We start from the raw sequence: 26,154 nt of genomic DNA on the forward strand, positions 1-26,154 counted from the left end.
CTTGATTTTGTACGCTTGGTGATTGCATCGCCAATTGCACGTGCTTTGATTCTAAAGGAAGCCGGGTCCCTGCAGAAGAGAGGCTTTGATACTTACAAGTTCCGGGATCAGAGTTCAAATGGGATGGAAAGTAGCCATGAGCACTCATCCCGAGACATTTCCCAACTAGATAAGGGCGGGGAAACTAATGTCTATAAAAGAAATGAAAGAATGGAGATCCCTGGCATTATCTCTTAAGGATTCCCTCGATCAACTAAAGAATTTGGGCAAGCCCCTGTAGCGATGATGATTCTTTCAAATTGGTTTCCTGGAACTCAAGAGGGCATACTCACCTACCTTTAAACAAGAATATATGTAAGTCTCTAGAGAACTTTGACTTCGTATTACTACAGGAATCTTGGGCCTGCGGACCTTTGTTATGGGATGGTTATGTTGTCTGTTGTTTGTTTGGCATACAAGGTCAAAGAGGTCACCCTAAGGGTGGTCTGGTGCTTGCATACCTTAATAATCAAAATATATTAATGTTAACTGAGAAATATCTGTACACCTGTTGCATAGTTGCTACTTTTCAAATTGCAATCAGGAATGGGACGAGCCATCTAATGGTAATAAACGTTTATTGGAACAATGTTGACTAGGATGACGGTATGCTTGTAAAATTGTTTGTCGAGCTGGATACATTGATAGAGGAATGGCTCATCTCTACACCTGAGGGCCTGATTATTTTGGCAGGGGATATGAATGCTGACTGTAATTTATCAAGCAGTGAAATGGATTGGAGTCTGATGGGCTCAGGTACTAAAGGTATGAGAATAGGCTGTAAATTACAGAGGCGCTCTATGGTGTAGTTTTGCGAAATCATGGAGTCTGACACGGTTGTTTAATGATAAACCCACTTGGAAAGCACCTGGGGAGACATCTACCATTGATTATATTTTTGCCAGTGAACATCTGATTGAAAGCGATAGGAATATGCTTGTGCAATTTAATGCTACGAGTGATCATGCTATGCTTTCAATTGCTTTGAACCTAAAGAAACAAAACAATAAAAGAAATGTATATTGTGCACAAACACTTGTTAATGTCAGGGGTTCTAGGATAAAGTGGAATCCAGTAAAAACAGACACATTCAATAACCTTATGTTGCATGATTTTGAAAATAGATCGCTGGAATCAAAAAAGGAAATTTACTCGGTTAGCAAATTTGGCAAGTTATTGGGATCCATGTTAGTCGGGTTTGAGCAACCCACTCATGGAATAGCCTCTCAAAAAATGTGCATAAAGATGCTTTTGATCTCGATGTGAAGCTTCATAGAGCCCAGACGAATAAGAACCTACGAGATATAAAAAGGTTGAAGTTGTCACCAGAGCATTTTAAAGAACAATGTAGAAACCGACGACAAGCCTACAAGAATTGGAGAATTTACCATCATGCCTTAATAATACAGAAGGATGGTGAGACCATGCTTAAGGCAATATATGAATTCAATACTAGGAGTTATTGGGCCCTAATTAATAGTACAGAGATTTCACAAATCCAATTGAATATTAACCCCATTAGCAAAAAAGTGTGGTCTGATCATTTTGAGAAATTATATGCACCCTCTAGTAATGATGGCCTCATGATGGGTTGGAAGAGACATAATTGGGTATTAGATGTATCTGTAGAAAAAATCCTATTCACGATGAAGAAAATTAAAGCATTGAGTACTCCAGGACCTAATAATCTGTCTCTGGTTTTGTTAAAACAAAATGAATTGTTATGGGCAAGAATACTTCATTTGGTCTTCAAGGATGTCATTGAAACCCAGACTATGCCAGACTCATGGAGAGTTTCGCATGTCTTATTGATCTACAAAAAAGGGAATCGTGAGAGCCCGGTTAATTATAGACCTATATCCCTGATTAACATTGAGACAAAAAGGTATTTTCTGCCATAATCCTGGAAAACTTGCTAAAATGGATGGACGACAATGACATCCTTGATGTCTGACAGATTGGGTTTCGTAAAGGTCTGGGAACGGACGCTGGGGGTTTACTAGTTTCTGTTCTGCAAAGCCAAGCAGCAAAGTTTAAGAACGTACCCCTGTATGCTGCGTCGATGGATCTCTCGGCAGCCTTCGATATGGTGGACAGACCTTTATTATAGAAAAGACTTACAGTATTAAACATAGATAGGGGGTTATTTGAAATGCTTATTTACTTATATTGTAATACTATTTTGAAGGTCAGACTCAATAACGAGGGCTTGATGTCTAATGACATAAGAGCCAGGAATGGACTTAAACAAGGTTGCACCTTGGTGGTGATTTTGTTTAACTTGTATGTGTCAGGTGCAAACGAAATATTCGACTCCTCAGGTTTGGTATCTCCTAAGGTTGGGCGGTATGTAATCAAGTGGGTTGCCTACGCTGATGACTTTTTGCTGAACTAAAATTGAATTGCAAAGGCTTATTGATGTGTTTATCAGATTTACTAATGATGTGAAATTGAAAATGAATCTACAGAAAACAGTTGTGAGAAACCTCGGTGATACTAATAAGAGATGTGCAAATCCAGTATGGTGGGTAGAAGGGACTGCAATTCGGTTACAGAAAGCATTTAGGTATTTAGGCTATTCATTTTCAAGTAAAATGACACACACTTTTATGAAGAAATGTCTTGAGACTAAAGCCATGGACGCAGGAAAGCAAATGCATGTTATCGAAAGCAAATTTGGTAAATTTTCCATGCTGGCTTGTAGGGATTTCTATACGATGAAGGTAATCCCTAGATTGAAGTATGGTTTAGAGTTTTATCATGACAAACATGCACTTCAGTTGAAAATAATTGAATCTAATATCTGGAAAAAACTGTTATTTTTCCTACCTAAATGTATACCAATTGAACTAATAAGGTATGAGTTTGACCTTAATTCCTTAAAAAGTAATACGGACTGTAAAAAAATAATGCTATATAGAAAGTGTGTTCTTGCAGGACCCAACTCAATGTATCAAATATTTAATGCTAGTATTAATGAGGGAACAGAGAAATACATGCAGAACTTGAAAAAACGAGGTGGATAACATTGTGTAATATTGGAGTTTCAATGAAATGTCTCTTAGCGAGACCAGTTAAAACTAAGAAGCTGATTAAAGCATTTTATTGGGTTGCCAACAACGCTGTTATAATGAATTCAAAATTCTATAGTCAAGTTCTATCAATGTGGAAATAGTTCCCGGTACCCGAGCCATATCTTGTAAAATATCCTTCTTGTAAATTACGCAATAGCATAATGCGGTTTAGGTTCAATGTGATGAATACCAATGAAATAGGTTGTATAAGGAAATTAATTCCTGAGGATAGGAAGATCTGTAGCTTCTGCATGAACAAAGATTACTGAAACATTGTCACATTTGTTGTTGGTTTGTCCTATGCTGAATAATGAAAGACTGGCATATTTCTTGGATTTTGTACATGATACTTCATGTGTAATAAGGGAGCAAATTTGGTATGAAATGCTCCATGAAACAAATATTTCGCTAAAACTAAGGTATTTAATTTTTAACGTGTATATGTAAAGTGTCAAATAGAGAAATGTCATGCAAATGAATATTAGCATTGTAAATGTGATTATGTATTGTTGTCACTGAGATTGAAAGTTAGAAGTTAATCTTTTTTTAAAATGTGTTGGGTATGTGTAAAAGAAAAGTATTATATTTTAACGTTCTTTTAGCTTTTATTACTGACATTTTGTAAAGGTTTTTTTAAACCAATATACAATAAATTAAAAAAATGGGATGTGGAGAACCCCTTTGATGACCTGCTCGATTTTTCCCTGGAGGAGCGAAAAGACGAACGGTGCTGCTGAAGCATGCCATGGGAAAGAGCTGTCTCCGTATCCGTTTTGTTGGCTTTGAGAGACTCGTCGACCACCTTCCCAAACAGATTCTTGCATGTCCAGCACCTTCACTTGGACATCTTGATGGCAGTTAGTGGCCTTGATCCATCCCTGCCGACAAAGGAATGCACCATTTGCCGGAAACCTGTGTCGGCGACAGCCACTGCCACAGTGTTGGCATGGTCCGATGCCACTTTTCCTTCCTGAACGAGGGCGAGGGCTTCCATCTTCTTATCGTCTGGGAGGAATTCCAGGATCGATCCTAGCTTGTACAACAATTCCCTGTCGTGCCTGGTTTGGATCGCCAAGGCATGGACGCTTTGATTGTGGACGCCGCTGTGTAGATCACTTTGTTCCCGATGGCGTCCATCCTTTTTCTCTTGTTGTCTGGAGCACCCAATGACAAGAAGGCTGGGTTAGCTGATGTTTCCTCGCACCCGCAGACACCACTGAGTCCGGGGATGGTTGCGACCTCAGGCACTTGCGTGCAGCGTCCAACACTCTATACTTCTTCTCCAGCCTATCCCGCTTGGCTGGAGCCATGAAAGGGTTCTTCCTGAGGGTCAGGCCCTCTTCCCAAATATTGTGCAGAAAAGGCACCACCATGATAGTCTTCCTTGTGGCCTCTCACTTTTGATACAATAATTCCTCCTTCTTGGTTTCCTCGGGCACTAGCTGGAATAGCTTGGATGCCCTGGCGATCATGGAGTGGAATGATCCCACCTCCTCCAGTGGGAAAACTATGAGGAGCATCCAAATGTGGCGATTCATTGTCTTCGTCCTCGTCTGTACTCTTATCCGTCCCAGTACTAGTCTCGGGGTCCATTGGGGGAGTTGGGGCCTGACGTGGTGGAAGAGGTTGATACGGGGGCTTCAGATGACGCTCTCTTTTTTTCTCTTCAGGAGGCTGATCAGGAGCCTGGGGTACTCCAGGTGCCGGAGCCAGGGGCATCCTCATCTTGATCTCCCACACCAATGTGTGGTGAGCCGATAGCATGTCCAAGGAAATGTCCCTCGGCTGAGAAGGTAAAGAGAAAACTAGGCCCTGCGCCACCGTCATCATCGCCCTTGTGCACCATATGCACGACTCCTGCTTATCTTCATCCGTGGACGAGACATCCATAGGTTGAACGGTGACCTGGGAGGGCCTGCTCTGGGGCTTCCTCACCCCCACATTTTTCCTTCCGATGTGTCTGAACCGAAACCTGGGCCGGTACCTTTACCCCTTATAGAGTGCCTGCTGCCTTTGTCAAGGCCTCTGTCTGTGGTGGCATCAGAACATAGGGGCAGGGACACCTTTTCTGAGCTACGGGAGCCAGCCTCATAGGATCAGTGCCCTTAGCTGTCGTAGTAGACGTAGATGTCGACGAAGTCACCGACGAGGAGTTTGTCTGTGCCTGTTGAACCTGCTTGGGCTGCGCAGCCTTCGTCTCCTCTTCTGTCCTTGGCTTATCCGATTTCTCCGTAGTTTAGCCGGAGTGGATGACTTCCTCTTTGAAGACGAGCTCGATGGTAAGCTGGCTCTGGAGACAGAAGGTGATGCTGATCGCACGCTATCCAATTTGGGACCTGCATCAGTGGCGAACCTGGTGGACTCGGACTTGCAGATCTTGGCCTTAACTCCCACGCACGGGATGACCTCAAAGGACTTAGAAGACCGCTCTTCAGACCGGCTGGTCCTGGATGAGGTATGACCCTGCTTGGAGCACAAAGCAGAGGCCTTGTTCGAGTTGAGCCAGGCCCCCAGCGTACAATGCCTTTCCTTCGTCATCTTCTTAGAGAAACCTAGGCATATTTCACACTATCTCCTTATGGTCCGGGTGTAGGCAGAAGAGGCATTGCAGGTGCTTGTCTTCCACAAACACATTCCGTAGCCCGCATTTGTTGCAGGGTCTGAAGAGGGACCTTCCTTCCTCCTTTTCCTCTGTCATGGTCGGAGGGCGAGAAGTAGGCCCAAGATGGCTTTCTAGAAGCTTAGATGAATCTTCGCCCTTGAGGGACGCAGAGCTTCACTGACAATGAGTCCCCGTTGCCAGCAGATGAGGAAAAGAGCACACGGCTCTTTGGAACAAAATTGAACTTTTCTCATAGAAAAAAACTTACAAATAGCTCAGAGAGCAAACTTGAGGACTCCCAACACTGAAGCGTGCAGTACAAATCAGAAGATGGTTGCTGGAGGCGGGGGTCAGTGAGAGGACTGTCATTGGATGGGGCAGTATGACCCAGTGGACAGTGATTGGTTTAGGGGAGAAATACAGTTTTAAAGTGAAAGTGAAACATTTTTCTTTTACAGAGGATTCCCAGCCTGACAACGGGGAATATTCATGAGCATGTGAACCATGCCAGACCTCATGCTGGAGAACAGGGTGTGCATAGTTAAGCTGACTTTACTTGAAATGGCTGCTGAATTGCAGCGATTGTGTTGCAAGTGAGATTATTATCTTTTTGTGGTTTAAAACTCCTTAGGCATTTGCTTTGCAAGTCCACCATCCAGGAGTTGGTTCTGAGCATCACACTGTTTTGATCAAAATGAAAAAAAAAAAAAGCATCGACTTTGGCATTCCTGTCACACCATCTCTACGTGTGCAGCGACCCAGGAACCCTCACATGTCAGCGTCCTCAGATGGTTTGCTTTCCAGACATGAGTTATGAGAGAAATGCGTTTCAGCTTCCGTTTGGGGAGGCCGGGATGTTGCTTGTGACTAAGCAACACAAGCTACATAAAGACACTTTACTGGTCAAGGCATATATATTAGTTTTAAAAAATTGATTAGCAGAGTTTGCTAATTAAAATTGTCTTGATTAGTAAACCAACCCATTTGATTAGCAATGTTGTAATAACTTTTTTTTAAATGTCATCAGAAGCCATGTTCATTTTCAAGTGTTCACTTGTTAATATGATGAATCTTCCCCAACAAAATGAAATATAGTTGACACTATGAGATTTAGATACACCAAACTTACTGCAAATAGATTTATCAAAGTAGAGTGGGGTATAAAAACTGCAACCTTGCGACACAGACCTTGTGTAGGTAGTGTCTGTCGCTCTTCAGAATACAGAGAAGGATTGCCCATTCCTTCATATGTAAAAATGTGACAGTCTAGGTATTCTGAATTGCTGCTGGACACAATAACAAGACATAGATTGGTATTATTCCAGATTCATTTATGTTCAAAATTTTACTTCAAAATACTGGATTCAACCAGTTACTTGCTCATGCTCAACATGCCCTTTGTGGTTAACACAGATTTCGGTCAGAAGGCCTTTCTCAAAACCGGGCTAGGTTTTTATGTACTTAGAACAAAATCTCTAATCAATGATTCAGATGTCTGATTATTTATAAACATACATCATAGGACGGACAGACAGAACATTCAGGTTGGTAGTGGGTAAGAGAGACCGAGGTTGATATTTTATTTATTTTTTGATAATACACTCTAATGATGATTGTTTAGGAGATCTTAATTCAATGCTCACATTAATTTGGTATATGAATTAGTATTGAACGGTTTTATCTTTGAACATAATTTCTTAATTACATTTTTTTTTTACTCAGAAAAATGTGTTTATGCAATACTCAATCAGCGTTCTGGGTTATATCCTGATCTATCTCCTTTGTCCACAAATATCCGGGATAGTTTGTTCCATCTACAAAAATACATGAATTATGAGATCTCATGTTCTTCTACACAGTAAGATATGGCGAACCAACAAGGGGGGTCCTGGGAGTCCCTCTGCCAGACATTAGTCCTGGTTACGAGAGACTTACCCAGAGTCTTTAGCTCACTATCTTTCACAGAGAAGAAATATCCCAAACATATCAGTCTTTGTCCTGCCCTGGGGCAGTCCAGCACCGAAATGCTAGGCAATTTTCCTCTGAACAAGAGTACCAACAGAAACCCCAGACACGTGTTTCGGTCTGGTTGGACCTCATCAGTAGGGTGGTAACCAGGACTAATGTCTGGCAGAGAGACTCCCAGGACCCCCCTTGTCAATTTGCATATTCGAGTAACTTTGGGTCTCACCCTAAGTTACTAGGGGAATCCAGACGTGCACCCCTTGCTCACTATTCTTAGAGAGGCACAGCTCCTCCCTACTGATGAGGTCCAACCAGACTGAAACACGTGTCTGGGGATGCTGTTGGTACTCTTGTTCAGAGGAGAATTACCTAGCATTTCGGTGCTGGACTGCCCCAGGGCAGGACAAAAACTGATATGTTTGGGATATTTCTTCTCTGTGAAAGATAGTGAGCTGAAGACTCTGGGTAAGTCTCTCGTAACCAGGACTAATGTCTGGCAGAGAGACTCCCAGGACCCCCCTTGTCAATTTAGATATGGCGAACCTTTATGATCACCACATTCCATTAACACACATCCTCCATTTTAAACTTCTGAAAATTATTTGGACTTGGTAGCAAGGTCTTATTTCAAATGAATAAAAGTAGGTCTTTAGGCTAACTTCCCTGATTAGGGTCATGTAACCCTCTCCCATATTACCTCAGTTTGTCTAGGTTCAGTATAAGATCTACCTGCCTGATAGATCCACAAGCGGCCTTCGTAGTGAACCGTAGACCCGTAGTGACCCGCGTTTGTATAATCCAGCGCTGCCGCCATGTTGAGAACTCTTTTTGTACTCGTGGTCCTTGTCACATGATATGCGTTTCCTCGTGTACCTCGCCATCACATTGCCGCATCCTTTACATAAACAAATATACCACTTATAGGCAGCTCCCAGGCCCAAAATTAATTCAAAAATCAGAATCTTTGTTTTAGAATTGTTAACTGAAAATAATACATTTTTAGAGAAAGTTTCCTACGCGTTAGTTACGCAAAGGAAGTTAGTTTGTAGACCGTCTTTTGGTTAATTGTATTCTAGTCAATGTGCTTAGTTGCTGGTGTACCATAACACCATTATTGCATTGGAATCCCTTGTTATGTGATTTTGTAAACTATTGTACATATTCATTTTGATATAGATTATTGGCTATAATTATCATAGTTCATAAATCAATTCTGCAAATGAGAGAATTCCTAATTCGATTTGTTCAAGGATCTTTGAGACTTGCTCGACAGACTTTTATTGAAAATTCCATAATACCCAATTATGAAACCAAAGGATTTGCCTTATACCTACTTGGATTGGGTCATTATATTTTTACCTTTTTATGGTCTGTGATGGACCCCCTGTTGATAGCTTATAGTATTTAAGTCAGAGTTACAGCAATTATAAAAAAAGAACCAATTTCATGGTCCATGTTCAGACCAAATTCTGTTGCAGGCATCTTACATATGATGCGTGCTTCTGTTTGGCTTAATAGACATTCTTCTTCAATGTTATTCTTCTAAGACCAATACATTTTAGGTCTGGCTTATTCATTATTTGGTGTGTTTGACAATGTTCGGCCAACAGGAGTTTGGGATCCTGACTGCCTGTGGTCGAAATATGTTCCCTGATTCTAGTACTCAATTCTCTAATGGTACTACCAATGTACAATTTATTGCATACACATTAGTGCATACATCACACAGTTGGATTTACAGGTGATGCAGTTCTTGATCTGAAATCTTGTTCCTTGTGAATCAATGAATGTGTGTGTGTGTGTGTTTGTGTGTGCACATTTGTACACAGTGTACATTCCACATTTGGAGAAGCCTTTCCTCGAAGGTTGTAACCATGTCCATGTTAGTTGGGTGCTCTCACTCCGTAAATAGGACGTGCTTTTATTCTTGAATGTCAACGATATTTTGAAGATTACTGTTGGTCTCTCCTCTACATGCTCTTTAAGGTCTTTATCAATTCAGACTATAGGCCAATCTCTCCTCAAAATATCTTTAATTTTGTAATGATTCTGGCAGTATTGTGTCCCAAACTTAATTTGAAATGACTCTGGTTATATTCTTTGTCGTTTGTTGGAGCATTTCGTTCATGAGAATCTCTTTTGCTTAGTCTATATTTTTGGCTTGAATAACCCCTTTCTCAAAATCGACTTTCAAACAAATTACATTCCTGTTCAAACGTATTCAAATCTTCACAATTACAACATGCTCTTATAAATTCCCGACTGGAATGTTTTTAATCACTGATTCCTGATGGCAACTGGTAGAATACAACTTAGAATTGACTTCAGTCGCTTTTCTGTATGTTCAGGATTGTAGCTTTTCTCCTGACACATAGATAGTCAAGTCTAAGAAGTGAATTTTTTCCTGATTGTAAGGGACAGTATATGATTCTAAAATCATTGGAATTCAGTTTAGTTATAAACTTGTCCAAATCAGTTTGCATTGCTCTCCAAATTAGAAAAATATCATAGAAAGTCTTGATCCAGGTAGACAACAGTATCTTCAAAAAAGCCCATAAACAAGTTTTCGAAGGCTGGTGCATACTTAGTGCCCATGACAACTCCTTTTATCTGCTTATTTTAAGCCTTGCTTGTTAAGTAATGCTTGCCTTCTGGGGCTTGTGAATCTGCTAACCTTCACATGCTTTACATACATTAGCTAGCAATACCTCAGAAGGTGGTGGGTGAGCTGAAGGAAAAGTTGAAAACAGACGTTTGAATATTGCTTCACCCACGTGTGAGCCTGCCCTTGGTTGCGTATATTCACAACACTGTTGTGTGAATGTATAAACTGAACCCCATATTGTAGTTTTACAAATTGCATCTATGGAACCTTCACAAAGAAGTCTAATGTTGCTCCTGTGCTCCTTGCAGTGTGAGCCTTGGGAGTGAAGGCTGTGGACAGAATGCAACTTGATCGGTGGGCACACCGCTATGCGCAGGAGGTTGCGATGCCATTTAGGTCTTCTTTATGAGGAAGCAATTAATAACAGGCATAAGCTTACTTGCACTTTAATGAATTATTCAGTGAAGCAGAGAGGTTGGCGGAGTGGGGGTGGGGAGCATATGCAAATCATTCTGACAAGTTTGATATTTCGTTGCCAAGGGACCCCTGTTTTTAGTCCCTGGACACAAAGGTTTGGCATTTAGCATTGGCTTTTGTGGAAACCAAGTCTATTAATGAACGACTCGCATGCTCTAAAAATCTGTTTGATTATGTTGGTGTTGAGTTTTTTTATTCACGTCCTTGAACTAGCACCTTGCATAAGCTGTCTGTGCCTGGAAGTAGATTTGCCCGTTTATGCACTGTTGCCATATTTTCTTGCCAAGAAGTGACAAGGCTCTTGAATGTGTTCCGTCCTGTTCATTTATGTAAAACATGGATTTTGTGTTATATTTGTTGATGCAAATGCTCTTGCTTTGAAGAAACACTTGAAATGGGCCTAATTCCATTGTTACTGCTAGCAGTTCCAACTCATGTGTGGAGATGCTTGTCGAGTTTACCGTCTGCCTTGTGGTTTGGGCACCTGTCAGTACACCTCTTACATGGCTTGCGATGCATCCGTTTTAATGGTCACCTGCACCGGCGGCTTTACAGAAGGCTTTCCTTTTAGCAGGTTTGTGTCGGACCACCACATTTGTCATTTTTGGAAACTACCGCTCGATTGTTCCATTAGCCGGATGCTGGTCACCATTGCCTCGCGAGCCACTGCTGGACTTGGCTCCTATTGAGGTGTGCAAATGGGAGGATGAAAACACACTGTGTGATCATCCCTAGAAGTCTTAATACCTTTCATACTGTTAACAAATTACCAGTATGTGAAGGAGGCTGGCTTTTCGATTGAAAAACCAAGCTGGTGGTGGTGATACTACACCTATATTTTGGTGAAGAAGACTGATCAATGTTTGTGTGTTCTCATAGCGCAAAGCTGCTCTCCCCTGCTACGAGACAATTATCTAGGTAAGGGATGTTATCAAGGATGTTCTCTCTGCATAGATGCGCTGCCAATAGCACCTTTGTGAACACCTGAAGGGCCAAAGCAATCCCAAAAGGTAGCACCTTGAATTGAAAGAGTGTCCACTTTGAACTGCCAGCACTTGCAGTGCCCCTGAAACATTGAAAACTGAAAGTATGCATCTTTCATTTCCAGTGTTTTCATGTACACTCCCATTTTGAAGAGGGAATTGCTGTTTGCAATGTTGTCATTGGGTCATCTGACACATTTGTTTGCAGGACACAGATCTAGGAATGTCTCTTGGTTTTGTCTTCTTTGTGTGCAAGGAAATACAGATAGAAAATACCAGCCTTGTGGGGACCATCAGTCCCTTTTGTAAAAGCGCTTGAACTTCCTTTTGCAGCAGAAGATTATGTTCTTTGGGCATGATTCTGCTGCACGGTGGGAGGTTGGGTGGTTTGTCTACAAGCTCTATGCAGTATCTCTCCTTTTTTGTACGTTGTTACCCTCCTCCCATGCATGGAAAGTTGAAATCAGTACAAATGCGGTGAGAAGTTTCTGTAATCAGAGGGTACAGAGATGGGCAGAAGCGCACCTGAGGAACCCAGCTGTCCTCCCTTTTATTTTTAGGCACCTTTTAACTATAACCATAGGAAAATCCATGATCTCGCAAAAGTGAGTATTGTCCACATCCACTAGAGATGATAGAATGGGAATGTTAGTGCATTTTATTTTGCCAAACAGAAGGTTTCTTCACATAGCTGCATGGAAAAGTATTTGATGGCGTGTAGACCACCATTGTATAAATTCAGCTCATGAAGATACATAAAAAGTATCTCTCAAAAAGAAAACTGATGAGCTATAAGCAGCCTTGTGCACAGTGAATTCTATTGTCACCTGTCATGGGGTCTAAGTGTAAAACCAAGTGCTACTTCAATCTCTTTTTCTTAAGGACAGCTTTGGTTAAATATAATGCATCCAAAAGTTGATTTTTACTGAGCTGAGCTGAATCCCTTGGTTTTCTTTCCTTTATCGTTTCTTCTCATCTCCCCAATAACCGGTTGCAATTGAGAATTAGTGCGCCTCAATAAGGTGTTTTAATCTGCTACCATGAATAATATGTTAATGCGCTCATATTCAATGATGCTTGCAAACAGGGGACAGAAAAATGTCTTTACGTGTATAAAGGAAGTGAAGGGTGCTTTTCATTCTCAAGTTTTATATGCGCTGGGAATCTCGCTATAATGGTACCAAGCGATGCTAATATCAGATGGCATAGACTGATGAATGAAAAAGCACAGAGCAAAGGGTTAATCAAATATACACACACTTACACAGATTGTATGTTGTGTTCTAAGTTTTGGTTTACCTCCAACCTGGAACGTTCCGAGTCAGTTGACAGTTGCTTGTTTGGGTGCCTGTTGCACTCTGCGGGTCCTGGATAATAAACCACGTACCCTGCGTCTGCCTCTTGTCATCCTTTCATTTTACTATATGGAGTGCATTGTAAGTAGGCAGTCTGCAATGTTTCTACAAAAACCGATTGTGGAATTGAGCTACTCAACATTTTGGGCGTTGATGTTTTGGTCAAAAGGACTGCGGAGTGTAAAGAGGCCAGCAACTTGCTGCCGGCGTTAAACCGCCAGCATTAATGACAGCCAGCATTCAGACTTAGATCTGGTAAACTGCAATCTATGCATCCAAACTGTAAACTGCAGTGTTGAAATCAATGCAGTAATAAGAATATCAAATTGTATTCAATTCTTTATGCCTCTTACTTTCGTAATTTACTTCCAGAATTGTGTTTCTTCTACATTTTCCTCTTAGAATGTGTTTTTCCTGCAGCCCCCAGTGAACCTCTAGCCCTAGAACGTGTAACACGTATGCACTAAATGAATCCCCTCGAAGCGAAGGGAATAACTTGGCATGGCCATTGAGAAGAGGCTGACCAAATGAACACTGAAGACTGTTGCTGTGACTCAGAGTCCTTTCAATCTGTCATAATCACTCAAGGGAACATTTACTTGCCTGAAAATCTAGTTTCCAGTAAGATCATTGTCACTATATGTACATGCCTATGGATTTCGTGGTATAGGTAGATTCGGTTGCAGACATTTTTGCCGAATTTGTTCCATCGAACTACACTGCATATATTCATTGGGGCTTGGGGGAGGGGGTCAAACTGGAAATTATATCGTGCCTCCTATTGCTATGAATATATGTATATTGGCCTACACCAAGATGCTAACAAGCTACTTGTGAAGAAATTTGTGTCGCAAGGTCCTGACCCTAGAATCAATGTAAACTGCCATTTTAGGTTCTCTCTCCCTGTAAAGTCACCCTGTGAGTTAAAATGGTGGACGATGTCATTCAGAATAGAACACGGCCGTCATGACCCCTGTGTACAGCTAATATGTAACTTGCCTGCAGGCCACTTGTTAGGGTCATGAACTGAGACCTTGTCCTTTGCTGACCTGTGTGTAATGGATTACCTGTGTCAACGAAACTGATCTATGAACATATATCAACTGCAATGCCATTTGAATAACTGAATGGGAACGCCTGTTTAACTACATTGTATAAACTATGTCCTAAGGCTTAATGTTAAACCTAGAGAATACACTGTTGCCATTTTGACTTGTTGATGTATAAACCAAAGATGAACTAGATACATATAGACGAACAAATTAGAAGCGAACCTGGCACGAACCCTAGATCAGTAATGTATTTATGGAATAGTTAACCCGCAGTAGGGCTGGACAGCAGGCTGAAAATTGTATAAAAGCCTGACTGTTTCAATGAATATTCCCACTCACTGAGCACACCAAACCACGCTGGAGTTCGCTGTGTTGTACTGAGGGCCGATAGCTATCTGATTTGTCTTTGACTTTTTGTAACTGTTTAGCATAAAATAAAGACCATTGTATGTTCCTTTGTAACCTGTGTTTGGTGTATTTCCTTTTTGGGCTACCCAGCCTCATATTTCTTTATTTTCACAAGGGAAGGGTAATAATTGTGGGGGATATAAAGGGAGGGCTGTAGGGGTCTCCTCCACATATATATATGGTGAAATGAACTTACAAAAACAAAATCAATCAAATTGGGTTCTGCAATAACAAATTCGATCAAATCACGTAGATGCCATTGGGTAAGATTCCATGCATGAAAAAACCATTTCAATGGAAACATATACAGGGTAACATAAGCATACATACAAGCTCACATGGTCCTTGAGTTTCCTTATCTGGGCGTAAATATAGACTGACTTGAATTTAAAAGGCTTTGGTCCTCAAGAAAATGTACCATGTCTGTCTCTAATCCACTAGATTCTCCCAACCCTCCCTGACAAAAAGTGAGATGTGCTTATTTAGTGTTCCATAGACCAAAGGGCTGATCCATGGAATTTGTGCGCCGAAAAATGGGGATTTGTGCGTCATTCTGCCCGCAAATCCCTGTTTAACAAATGGGGATTTGTGGGCAGAATGGCGCATAAATCCCCATTTTTCGGCGCACAAATTCCACGAATCAGCTTGTAAGTGAGGCAGCGGCCCAACTGCACTACAATGCAGAACAGCAATTGTTCAAGGCTGAAACAGCTCTTGAATTCCTGGAGCAGAAGTGCAAACAACTGCATCACCGTAAAGTTAGTTAGTATTTTCTCAGAAGGCGGCCATCCAAATGTTTGTCCTGTATGAAATAGTGTCAGCAATCTCCAATGTCTGGAGTCCTAGGATTTATGATCCCTGCGCACCTCTCCCCCGAGCTGATCAGTCATTAACCAAAGGATTACAGCATTGTGTACCACTGGACCAAGAATACATATCTTCATCTTTTTCTGTATTCTATTTCGAGAACCATAACAGTGGCAAAATGACACTGGACTTAATGCCCTTTGTATATTTGAATAGACACCATGCTGGTTAAAAATATATATCAGAATATTGCTACATTTTCACTATTGTATTCACAGGAAGGCTATTTTACTTCAGCTAACAAGGTGGCGTTTGCTTACACAGCACATCCTCTCTTTTGGACTCTAAATATATTCGGAAACCCTACCATAATAGTGAGGATTCACTTCAAATCGAAGCACAGCCACTTAAACTTTTGTTGAAATAATTGATTTCCTTGGGTAAATACACTACCTATTTGTGGCCTAACATTTGCCTTTCTAGCATATCTTAAAGGTCAATATCGGTTGGTATTTCATAAGGTCACTTCTGTCCCCCCCATGAAGGGGTTGTAGGCCCCTGTCACTTATTACTGGTAATTTAAAAAGCTATTCTTATAGGTTCTATCGATTATACGGGCCTTTATGATGCGTCTTTGTAGACGCGTAATCGTCAACCCTGTTCCACTGCAGAGTCCATGTGATGGCGTAAGATTATGTAGTAGCATAATTACAGCACCTTTCAGTTTTAGCTTGTGAGGAGGCATTTGTCCTACATTGTGTCACTCTTTAGAAACTGAAGCATTGAGCCGGTAATTAACTGTTCATTGACACTGGAACCGCCGTGTCCCGTGTGAAGAGAAGTGGGGGTGGAAAGAAGTCACTTGTAATTATTCCAAATGTTTGCGATAGTGGAAGGTGAAGGTGACTGAGTAGACCCGTGCTCATTCTGTTCGTTAAAATGATAGCAGTTGTTGAATTGGAAGGGCACACTGAGGTGCACTTTGCCATTTGGACAGCAGAGGGCAGCCTAAGACTGATAAATTGCATCAGCCGAGTATGGAAGCATACCCAAGCTTTTTATATGTATATAGATATTAGAGCATCAATACCGGTTACGCTGAATACATTTGGGTAATCCCATCTACTATGCTTTCAGCCATCCTGATGCAAACTAGGGGCCAGTCCCCAACTGACATATGCTTTAGGGCATTTTATGTACTTTGTGATATTCCTTTGATGGCATACAATCCATATCAAGCCATAAAATGCGAGTAAGGTCTACTTGCCAATCTGCCCAGTGCCCAATGCCATGGATGGCTACAGCCCTAGATGGTGTAAGCAAAAAACGTCCTCCGTTTCTAGCTTATATGTTTTGAATATAAGGCCATCGGCTTTTGATCACTGTGTAGGTAGGTTGTCAGATTGAAAATAGGAATTACAACAATAGAACATTCTCTATGACGCAAGAGGGTTGGAGCTTAAGGTGGACTACCAGTTGGTCTGTGCTCTGTCTTCTCTGCTCCGATGAGCTGCCGGTACTGCTGCTTTCATCAATACTTTCCCTCCGGACATCGGAATCTTCTGATCTCCGACGGGACTTTAACTCCTGTCGCTGTATATACTTTGCAATTTCCTAGAAGCGTGACAAAGATATGAAAAGACAGTTAAATGAGAATAAGATTGATACTTAGGGCTATAATATAGCTAGGGTTTAAAGAGAAGTTTTATTTTAAATGTTTTCAAAATTGTCTATGATGGCTCCTACAACTCGTAAACATTCTTCATTCACATGTTACACAATGAGTGGAACTGACTAGGTGACTGCATCTGTATTATTTATAATGGACAGAATACACACAATGATATAAAATGGAACCATAGTATATATGATAACATTGGGTGAGTGAGTAGTATCATTTATATAGTGCACAACATATAGTATATTGGAATTGGTTATTTATAACACGCTTAATCTCCAGAGTTTTTCTAAGCAATCGAACCTGTGCTATTCCACATCGTCTTGCTTCCAAGACGAGCATGCTGCCCCTGAGCTATCCTCCCGAGACAATTTTGCCCATTGGCACCGATCATCACTGTAGCGGCAAATCAGTTGCACATAAGAATGCGTATAGAAAAGGTGAATTTTAGTAAGTGATCGGAATCACGGACTGCTGGGTTTCAGATCAAGAGGGAGACGATTCCAGTGCTTGGGGGTCCAACATGTCCAAACAGCACTTTGAAGAGGATCCCGAGTCAGACTTTCACCCAGCAAAGCAACCTGCTCCCAGTTCAGACATGATCTTGCCTCCCATGTCCAAGAATCAGCTTCCCCGCAGAATTCTGTGGCACATGATGGTGGTCAAAGTCCCTGCAAAAAAAGTCAATCCTATGCTCTCCCATAACTATCCTGTGTGTTATGCGCCCTTCAATATACATTTTGGAATGATTTTGATTCATCTCTGTTCCAAATGTATGTGCTATCACAAGCAGGCTTTTGAAAAAGGACACTGCTGTTTAGGCAGCAACATCTAAGAATAGTTTCACAATGTAAGTGAAATCTCTCTTTACATGCAACTGTCAGTAAAAGAAAATATATACATATCCTTCAAAGAGGTTCAGTGATACTTATCTTAACTGCAATTTATATTAAATGACAGTGCAAGGGGTCGTTTTTAAAGATTTACAATTTTACAACCCCAAACATAAAACATAAAAAAAAGAAAAAGGAAGATTCAAGAGAACCTGGAGAGAACCTTCCTACCAACAGTCAATCCTTTTTTACTGACAACTTGGACTATACACAGTAGAAGCATTCACAGCAAACAAACATGTAACATTACATTGACTATGTTATTTGATTAATATAATATTTTCTTAATTTACGGGTTAGACTGTTCGAGACAGTAGTTGACCTTCTAATCATTTTTTTGCCAGTTGCAAAATGTTTCTGTAAAACCAATTGGCTGGCCCCTGAGAACCAAGACCCTGCAGCACCCCCGTTTCCCCAATCTAGCTGTTGCTTCATAGGTTCTAGTACCTAAGCCAATGTGAGTGAAGTGCAGTAATACCATTCTGAAGGTGGATGTGCGGTTTAGTTCCACAACCATGCCATACTAGTATTCTAGAAACTGGGAAACAACAGAGGAAATCCAGAAAAAACTAAGCACAGAGTAGAAATGGCTATGTGATCATGTTTTTCCATGAAGTAGGGCACGTGTAGGGATGAAGTCGGCTAAAGGTTGGCAAATTGAAGGAGTCCCACACAATCTGATCTCAAGTCCAGAAACCATTCTGCCATGACAAGGCCAGGGCTGTCCTTTGTATTTAGATGAACTGAAAATTAACATCTAGTAAAAAAAGCAGTTCATAGATCAGGTGACTACAAAAGCTGTATATGCATTTCAGGCACATGGGCAACACCATGCTTATTTGATTGAATACTGAACGAAGGAAGGGTAGTACCAGGTATGCCGTCATGCCTTCTAGTAAAACTTTATCCGGAAGAGGAGACTGTCTGATGCCATAACCGTTTGTGAAAGGACAAAGGCTTATTTTGCTGTGGATCCAGGTTTGGGAACGGGATGCCCATGACTGCTCACTGTGATGTTATTAAAGGAAGTGACAACACATGACCTTTGGCCACAATGACATCACAGGAAGTGACTCCATAGAGTAAAAATACTATTTTAATTATGAACCAGATTTGAACGTGGTGGCTGTCTTTATAGGATATGAGTGGGGATTAGTATATGGCCAGGTACACCAAGCAGGACCAACATCCTACGCCAGTAGTGCCCCAAATGGCTGCCACATTTCCATGCATTGCTATAATGTGCTACGCATAGCCTCCCAAAGGCTGAAGCTGCCAACTTATCCTGCATTGCCCCACAAGCCAGGCATAGTAACCATATGCAAGTTGGAGCCTTACATATCATGTTTTGGCCATCGGATGGACATTTTTTGCGGGGACATGGACCACCATCATGTACCACAGAATTCTGTGGCAAAGTTGATTCTTGGACCGTAAAACGCCCCAGAAATGCCATGCAAGGGCAGCAAATCTAGTATATGCCTCCTATAGTCACACTATGCAAGATTCCGCCTCCAGTGTCCGGTTGCTACCAGCAAGTGCTATCGTCCCACCCCAGTCAACGATTCATTCACATGGTATAGACACCACATATTGGGACACATTTCTGATAGGGTTGCTGCAAATATTTCTGCAAGGGAATAGATGAACATATGTTTTGAACTTCTAGGATTGTTGAAGGCAAGGCATACAGTAATGCAGTTAGAAAAGCCACAGTAAACACATGATTATATTGTAAAATATATGGAGTATGTACGCTTCCGAATGTTTTCTGTAATCTCATAATTTAAATTCGCACCCAGGCTTACATTTCTGTTGTACAAACCATATCAAAGCCAAAGAAAGGTTGTACTTTCATGCCCCTAAATATTTCCTACACACACCCTAAGAGGCAAGTTGGTAAATGGGTCACCCACAACCCAAAACATAAAAAAAGGAAGATTCAAGAGAACCTGGAAAGAACCTTCCTACCAACAGCCAATACTTATTTTACTGACAATTTGGACTATACACAGTTGAAGCATTCACAGCAAACAAAGATCACTAGGTCAATTGTATGGGGTCAGCGTAACAGTGTCAGAAGGATGTCCAACAATGTCCAAAATTATTACCAAATTCAAAAACTCTTCTGCTTGAAACACAACACCAATTCCCATGCCAGCAGCTCTGCGACTCCATCACAGCAACCTTTAGTGACACGATTTAACAAATCCAAGATAATAAAGGACATTCACAGCATTGGCAGCACTGAGAGCATTCTACACCTTCTCTGTGCAATACTTTAGAACCATGGCCAAAAGCAGCAACCTGGTAGGTTGCCAGAAGTCTCCTGCCCCCCCCTCCCCAAAACTCTTCAAAGACAGCAGTCTGTTCTGGCCCCATTATTCTGAACCCTAAACAATTGATCTCTAAGATAAGACTTCGCCCAGTGTGTCTTCAGAACAGCTTTCATTAACCCTCTACTCAAAAAATGACTGCCAACCTCCAATGGCCTGGACAGGTACCGACCAATCTCCAATACACCTTTTGCAGAATAAATGTGCAAACGTTTAACAGTCAACAACTTTGATGAGAAAACATATGGAATCCAACAATCGCTTTCAAAAGTCACAACACAGATTCAGATCATGGACAGAATCTAGACCATCCTTTATCTGGGAAACTCATAATAAAAAACTGTTGCAAACACACCGAGTGCACCTGTTCTGCTGGACATCTCTGCTCCATTCAACACCATTTGCTACATAATTCTCCTACATCACTTCATCGCTCACGGACACACCAGATACCAGTTGTATGGACCCATTTAAGTCACTCTCCCTAAGGATCCAGCCGTTCGTCACTTCTTTTCAAAATGTACGTGACCCCTCTCCTGGAACACAACTTGGGTCTCACATTTTTTCAACCGAGTAGAAAACTCCAAAAACATTTAGACGCTCACAGACCATTCAATATCCAAAAAAAATGGCAGCTTGCTTCACGCATAATGTCTCACGAATGACGACAAACACAACCAGCTGAAAACAAATTTACGCACCTCAAGCTCCATGCCAAACCAATGTCTTGGCCAGAAGAAATGGAAACCCACCCATAACTGACAGCAATAGTAAAAAACCATGGACTCATAATGAACGGGACCATCACTTGAAGCACAGGCAAAATCCATCATAAAAAGGTGCTTCTTCGAACTATGAAATATTGAATGTATCTTGCCATACCCGACCTTCCCACACCGAAAAATGGCAGTAATCACACAAGCACTATGCATTCCGGACTATGTCAACAGCCACTACCCTGGGCTCCCTGAATACTTCCTGAAAAGACTGAAAATATTCTAAAATGTAGCTGGGATACCTCTTCGGAGACTTCAAAGATGCAAACACATTATCCTAGCCCTCTTAGCACACAATTGCCTCCAGGTCAAATGTAGGATGCAATTCTAGCCCCTTTACTGTCCTCTGTGCCTTCCATAGCACCATAGCAGGGGCCTCGATTCCATCACAAAGAAATGCATCCACTACAAGCCAACCAGAGCGATTCCGGCCTGTTACCTAGCATTACTATTAGCATTAGCGCCAGGGTTCAACTGTAAGCATCACAGATTATCATACTCATTTCCACCAACACCACTCTGGAACTCAATCCTGAAGCATCTGTGCGCAGGGGGGACCTACCCTGCAGAGAATTCCTAAACACAGGACTATTCAAAGAGCTGTGTAGGAGATACTAGCATGGCACCTGTAAAGATGGACAATTAGGAAATGGGGTAGGCACTGCTTGTTTCTACTTATTCACTTTTCTGCAGTCAATTGTGGGGACTCACCCTTGAGCCTAGGCACTAGGTTCTGAAACAATATCCATACAATAGGGCTGAACAACTTCCAACCCTGGGTGAGCTCGCTCTCACTCCCCTCAACGGGTTTCAATTCATTCTCATTAGTAATGTGTATTTCTTCATTAAGTAATCCACCATTTTTGTTATAATATTTCCAATATTTCAATTGTTTATTTATTCCTAACCAATCAGTGTTTCAAAATTATTGCCAATGCATTTCGGACATCCGTCCATCATCAGGGCTATCAACACTGTTTGTTATCAATCAATGATATTTACAACACCATGACCCATTCCCAATGATTCACCCAAACGTGAAATCGTAAAGTAAATGCATGCACATACCAGATTAAAGTTGTGTTCCATCATGGCGTTCACATCAATATAACAAGTCAAAAAAATACAAAAACATCCATTATAGATCATTGTTAAACCTTATTTCACAATATAATATCATAATTTACTTAACGCTTTTCTACCTGTTTGGCTTTTCGTCCCCAGAGTATATATTCACCTCTGTTGCCGGTATCCTTCTCTAGCGCGTATCCTCTGAAACAGATATTTATATATATGTGTATATAACTACTTCCATATCTGTGGTCCCCCTCCTTCAGTATTCCCACTTAACCTCCTCTTCCGTTGTGCTTACCTCTACTCTCCTACTCTCCGTACGCGACTGCTATTCAAAAAAAGCTGCCGCCACTTTTACTAGCATTTATCAACACTACTCATTCCCGCGCATGCGCGCCGCTGCGTGCAATGTCGTGATGCGTTTCACTAATCTCCTCCGCGCATGCGCGAATGTGTCTTTTCAACACTGTCTATTATTTCACTGAGCTCACTATTAGACAGTGGTTAGCTGCCTTACGTCCCACAGGGAAATTAACCCCTGCGGGATATACTGTGAACTCCCAACATTAGACACATTATTGCAATTGGCTCCATTATTAAGTAGTGTTAAACTACCTTAAGTTCCACAGCACATAAATTCCAGCTTTTTTATCAGTCATGATTTTTCTTTACATTTAACAAAACTTTCTTATGTAGCACACATATTTTTCATCATAGAAAACACATAAAATTCAACTCCTCATTAATGCCCCCTGGTCTCAGGGAGTCAAGCCGGTCGATCCAAAACGATTCCTGTTGATTCAATCTTCTTCCCAAATCCTCATGTGCGTTGTTCTGTCTAATGACCTCCAAGACTTGAATCCTCATCTGGCTGATGTTATGCTTCATTGTGTTCCAATGTCTGGCTACTGCCGAATTCGGATTGTTATTCCGAATACACGATCTATGTTCGTTCCATCGCAACTTACCGGGTCTCTTAGATTGTCCAACATAGTAGATACCACACGGACATTTAATACTGTATACTATGTTCAAAGTATCACATGTTGCATATCCCTTAAGTTTTATTTTTTCACCTGTACGAGGGTGATCAACTGTATCCCCTTTTGTTATAAAATTACAATTACTGCAATGTAAGCAGGGATATGTTCCTTTTCTCAATGTGTCCAATGCTCTCTTTTCAGGTCTTGTTTTAACCAATCTATCTCTCAAGTTTGCACTCCTCTTGTACGCAAAGGTTGGTAATTCCCTGAACAAATGTTCAACTCGCATGTCATTAGTCAGTGTACTCCAGTTCTTCTTAATTACACTCTTTATCTTGTTGCTTTGTACTGAGTAACATGACACATATACAATATTTGGTTCCTTCTTTTCTCTCCTTGTGCCACTTACTGTAGATTCCATCACTCGTTCTTTAGCAGATTCTATCTCCGCTGGTTTATACCCTCTTGCTTCAAACCTCCTCCCCATGTTCTCAATTTCTACCACACATGTTCTTGGGTCATTAACAATCCTTTTTACTCTCATCATTTGACTGAAGGGCAAATTTCTAATTAGACTCGGTTGGTGAAAACTTAGTCGATGAAGTAAATTATTTCGATCTGTTTCTTTTCTGTAGATGCCGGTCAAAAATTTATTGTTGTGAATACGTATTTCTACATCTAGGAAGTGAATTCGTGTTCTTGAAGTTTCTTTTGTGAATTGTATACGTTGATCAATGTTATTGAGATAGGTAAAAAAATCATTAAAAGATTCCTCTGGGCCATTCCATATTCCAAAGATATCATCTATAAATCTGACCCACATTTTTATATAATTTCTCCATACTGCATGATCAAGTACATATTCCTTTTCAAATTTGTGCATGAAAGTATTTGCATATGTGGGAGCCATTGAGGCCCCCATCGCTGTCCCAGATTTCTGAATAAAAAATGTATTTCTATATTGAAAATATGAATTTTCAGATATGAACTGTAATAATACCAAAATGAATTCCTTCATAGCTTTCAAATCACCTTCTTGGAGGAGTAACCATTCTATTGCTTCTAGACCCAGGTTGTGTGGAATAGAAGTGTAAAGGCTCTTCACGTCAATTGTAAACATTATTGAGGTTTCTGTAAATACATTTTTCTCCAATGTTTCCAAAAAATGATTAGTGTCTTTAATGTAGGTATCTGTCTTTTGTATCAATGGTTGCAAAAACTGGTCAATATATTGGCCCAATGGCTGTAGTACACTGTCTACTCCAGAGACTATCGGTCTGCCTGGTGGTTTTGTATAACTTTTATGTATTTTGGGTAGCGTGTAGAAGTTCGGTATTCTTGGATATTTATTTGTGAGAAAAGATCGTGTTTTTGCACTTATCCATTCTAATTCCTCTGCTTTCCCCAGAAGTTCTTCTAAATTCTTCATTATCTCAATAGTTGGGTCATTATCTAGCTCAGAATATACATCCGTGTTTCTGAGCTGATTCATACATTTGTCATGATAATCTTGACTGTTCATTATTACAAGTGCTCCTCCTTTATCCGCTGGGCGTATAGTTATCTTGTCGTCTCCATATAAATCTTTCAATAACTTAAACTCATTTGGTTTCAAATTTCCATATCCCTTCCGTTTGAATGACACTTTCTTAAGATCTTTGAGTACTTGTCGATGAAAAATATCGATGGATGGTACATTTATGGGTGGCATAAAATTACTTTTCTTTCTAAACTCTTGTAGTTCCTCTGGGTCTTGTTCTTTAAGTTGTGATGTATCGAGTTCATCGAAAAACACTTTTAATTTTAATTTTCTCACCAATTTAAATAAATCAATCTTAGTCTCAAATAAAGTTGTGCTATGCGTAGGTACATAACTGAGCCCTTTCTGAAGTAACATTTCTTCACTTTTCGTTAGTATTCTGGATGATATGTTCACAACTAACTTTTCTTCTGTCTCGCTCCCCGGGTCTCTACTCTTTGGCTTCCTTTTTCTTTTCCCCCGTCTCGTTCTCTTCCTTCTGTCTCTCGTTTTAAAAAAGGTCGGGCTGCTCTGAACTCTCTTGCAGATGTGGTAGGTTCTGCTTGTTGTTCTATTGTCCTCCTTCCTTCCACTGTACTTTGTTTCACTCTAGAATCTTCAGAATCCGTGCTGGAAGTATTGTCGGTACTCCCCTGATGTTGTTTCTTTTGGAATGGGGTTTGATATTTATCCATCCAGGTGTAAACTTCTCCGTTCAAATAATCATAAGTATCCCGTCGAAATTTCCTCACTTTTTTGGATTCAATTTCACTTTTGTATGATTCAAGTTTATGGTTAATGTCGACCAATATTGCTCCTAATTCTTCTTTGCCAATCGCTGTGCTCAATTCTTTTTCTATTTCTTCTATTTCTTCGTTTAAGGTTTTGACATTTTTGGTGAGCTCTTGAATCGTTAAAAGAATTAAGTCTAGCGAGCACTTATTCAGAATCGCCTCCCATTTGCGCACAAATTCTTTGTCTTCCTTACATAACGTTGGTCTCAAATTAATTCTTAGTCCCCTAGGGATTCTCTGGTTTTTATAGTAACGTCCTAAAGTAATTGCATGAAGCTTTCTGTTAATTTCCTTACGGATCAAATATTCCAGTTGTTTTATTCTTCTCGTAGGATCAGGATCATTAGTTTTTGTTTTCCATGTTGAATCACTGATTTGTGTCAGGATTGCCTCGGCTTCTGCCGATGTGAAACCTAAGGTTTCAGCTCTTACATTTGTAAGTTGTTCAATATCTTCAAAGGACATATTCTCGCGTGCCTCCACCCAATTAGTGTGCCACTGGGAGCGAATATACAATTAGGAAATGGGGTAGGCACTGCTTGTTTCTACTTATTCACTTTTCTGCAGTCAATTGTGGGGACTCACCCTTGAGCCTAGGCACTAGGTTCTGAAACAATATCCATACAATAGGGCTGAACAACTTCCAACCCTGGGTGAGCTCGCTCTCACTCCCCTTAACGGGTTTCAATTCATTCTCATTAGTAATTTGTATTTCTTCATTAAGTAATCCACCA

General features: G+C 40.8%; 1 protein-coding gene across 9 annotated transcripts in view; it reads right to left on the reverse strand.

The window, feature by feature from the left end:
- LOC138472286 (coiled-coil domain-containing protein 50-like) overlaps nt 1-26,154 on the reverse strand; it is a 768,296-nt gene that overhangs the window by 95,441 nt on the left and 646,701 nt on the right. For all 9 annotated transcript variants that reach the window (XM_069610399.1, XM_069610405.1, XM_069610398.1 and 6 more), the window contains one exon: nt 16,841-16,981. In XM_069610399.1, the coding sequence (XP_069466500.1) occupies nt 16,841-16,981 (141 nt within the window). The remainder of the gene's footprint in view (nt 1-16,840; nt 16,982-26,154) is intronic.

Source organism: Ambystoma mexicanum, chromosome 8 (assembly GCF_040938575.1).
Source record: "Ambystoma mexicanum isolate Mex_15411 chromosome 8, UKY_AmexF1_1, whole genome shotgun sequence".
Lineage (NCBI taxonomy): Eukaryota > Metazoa > Chordata > Amphibia > Caudata > Ambystomatidae > Ambystoma > Ambystoma mexicanum.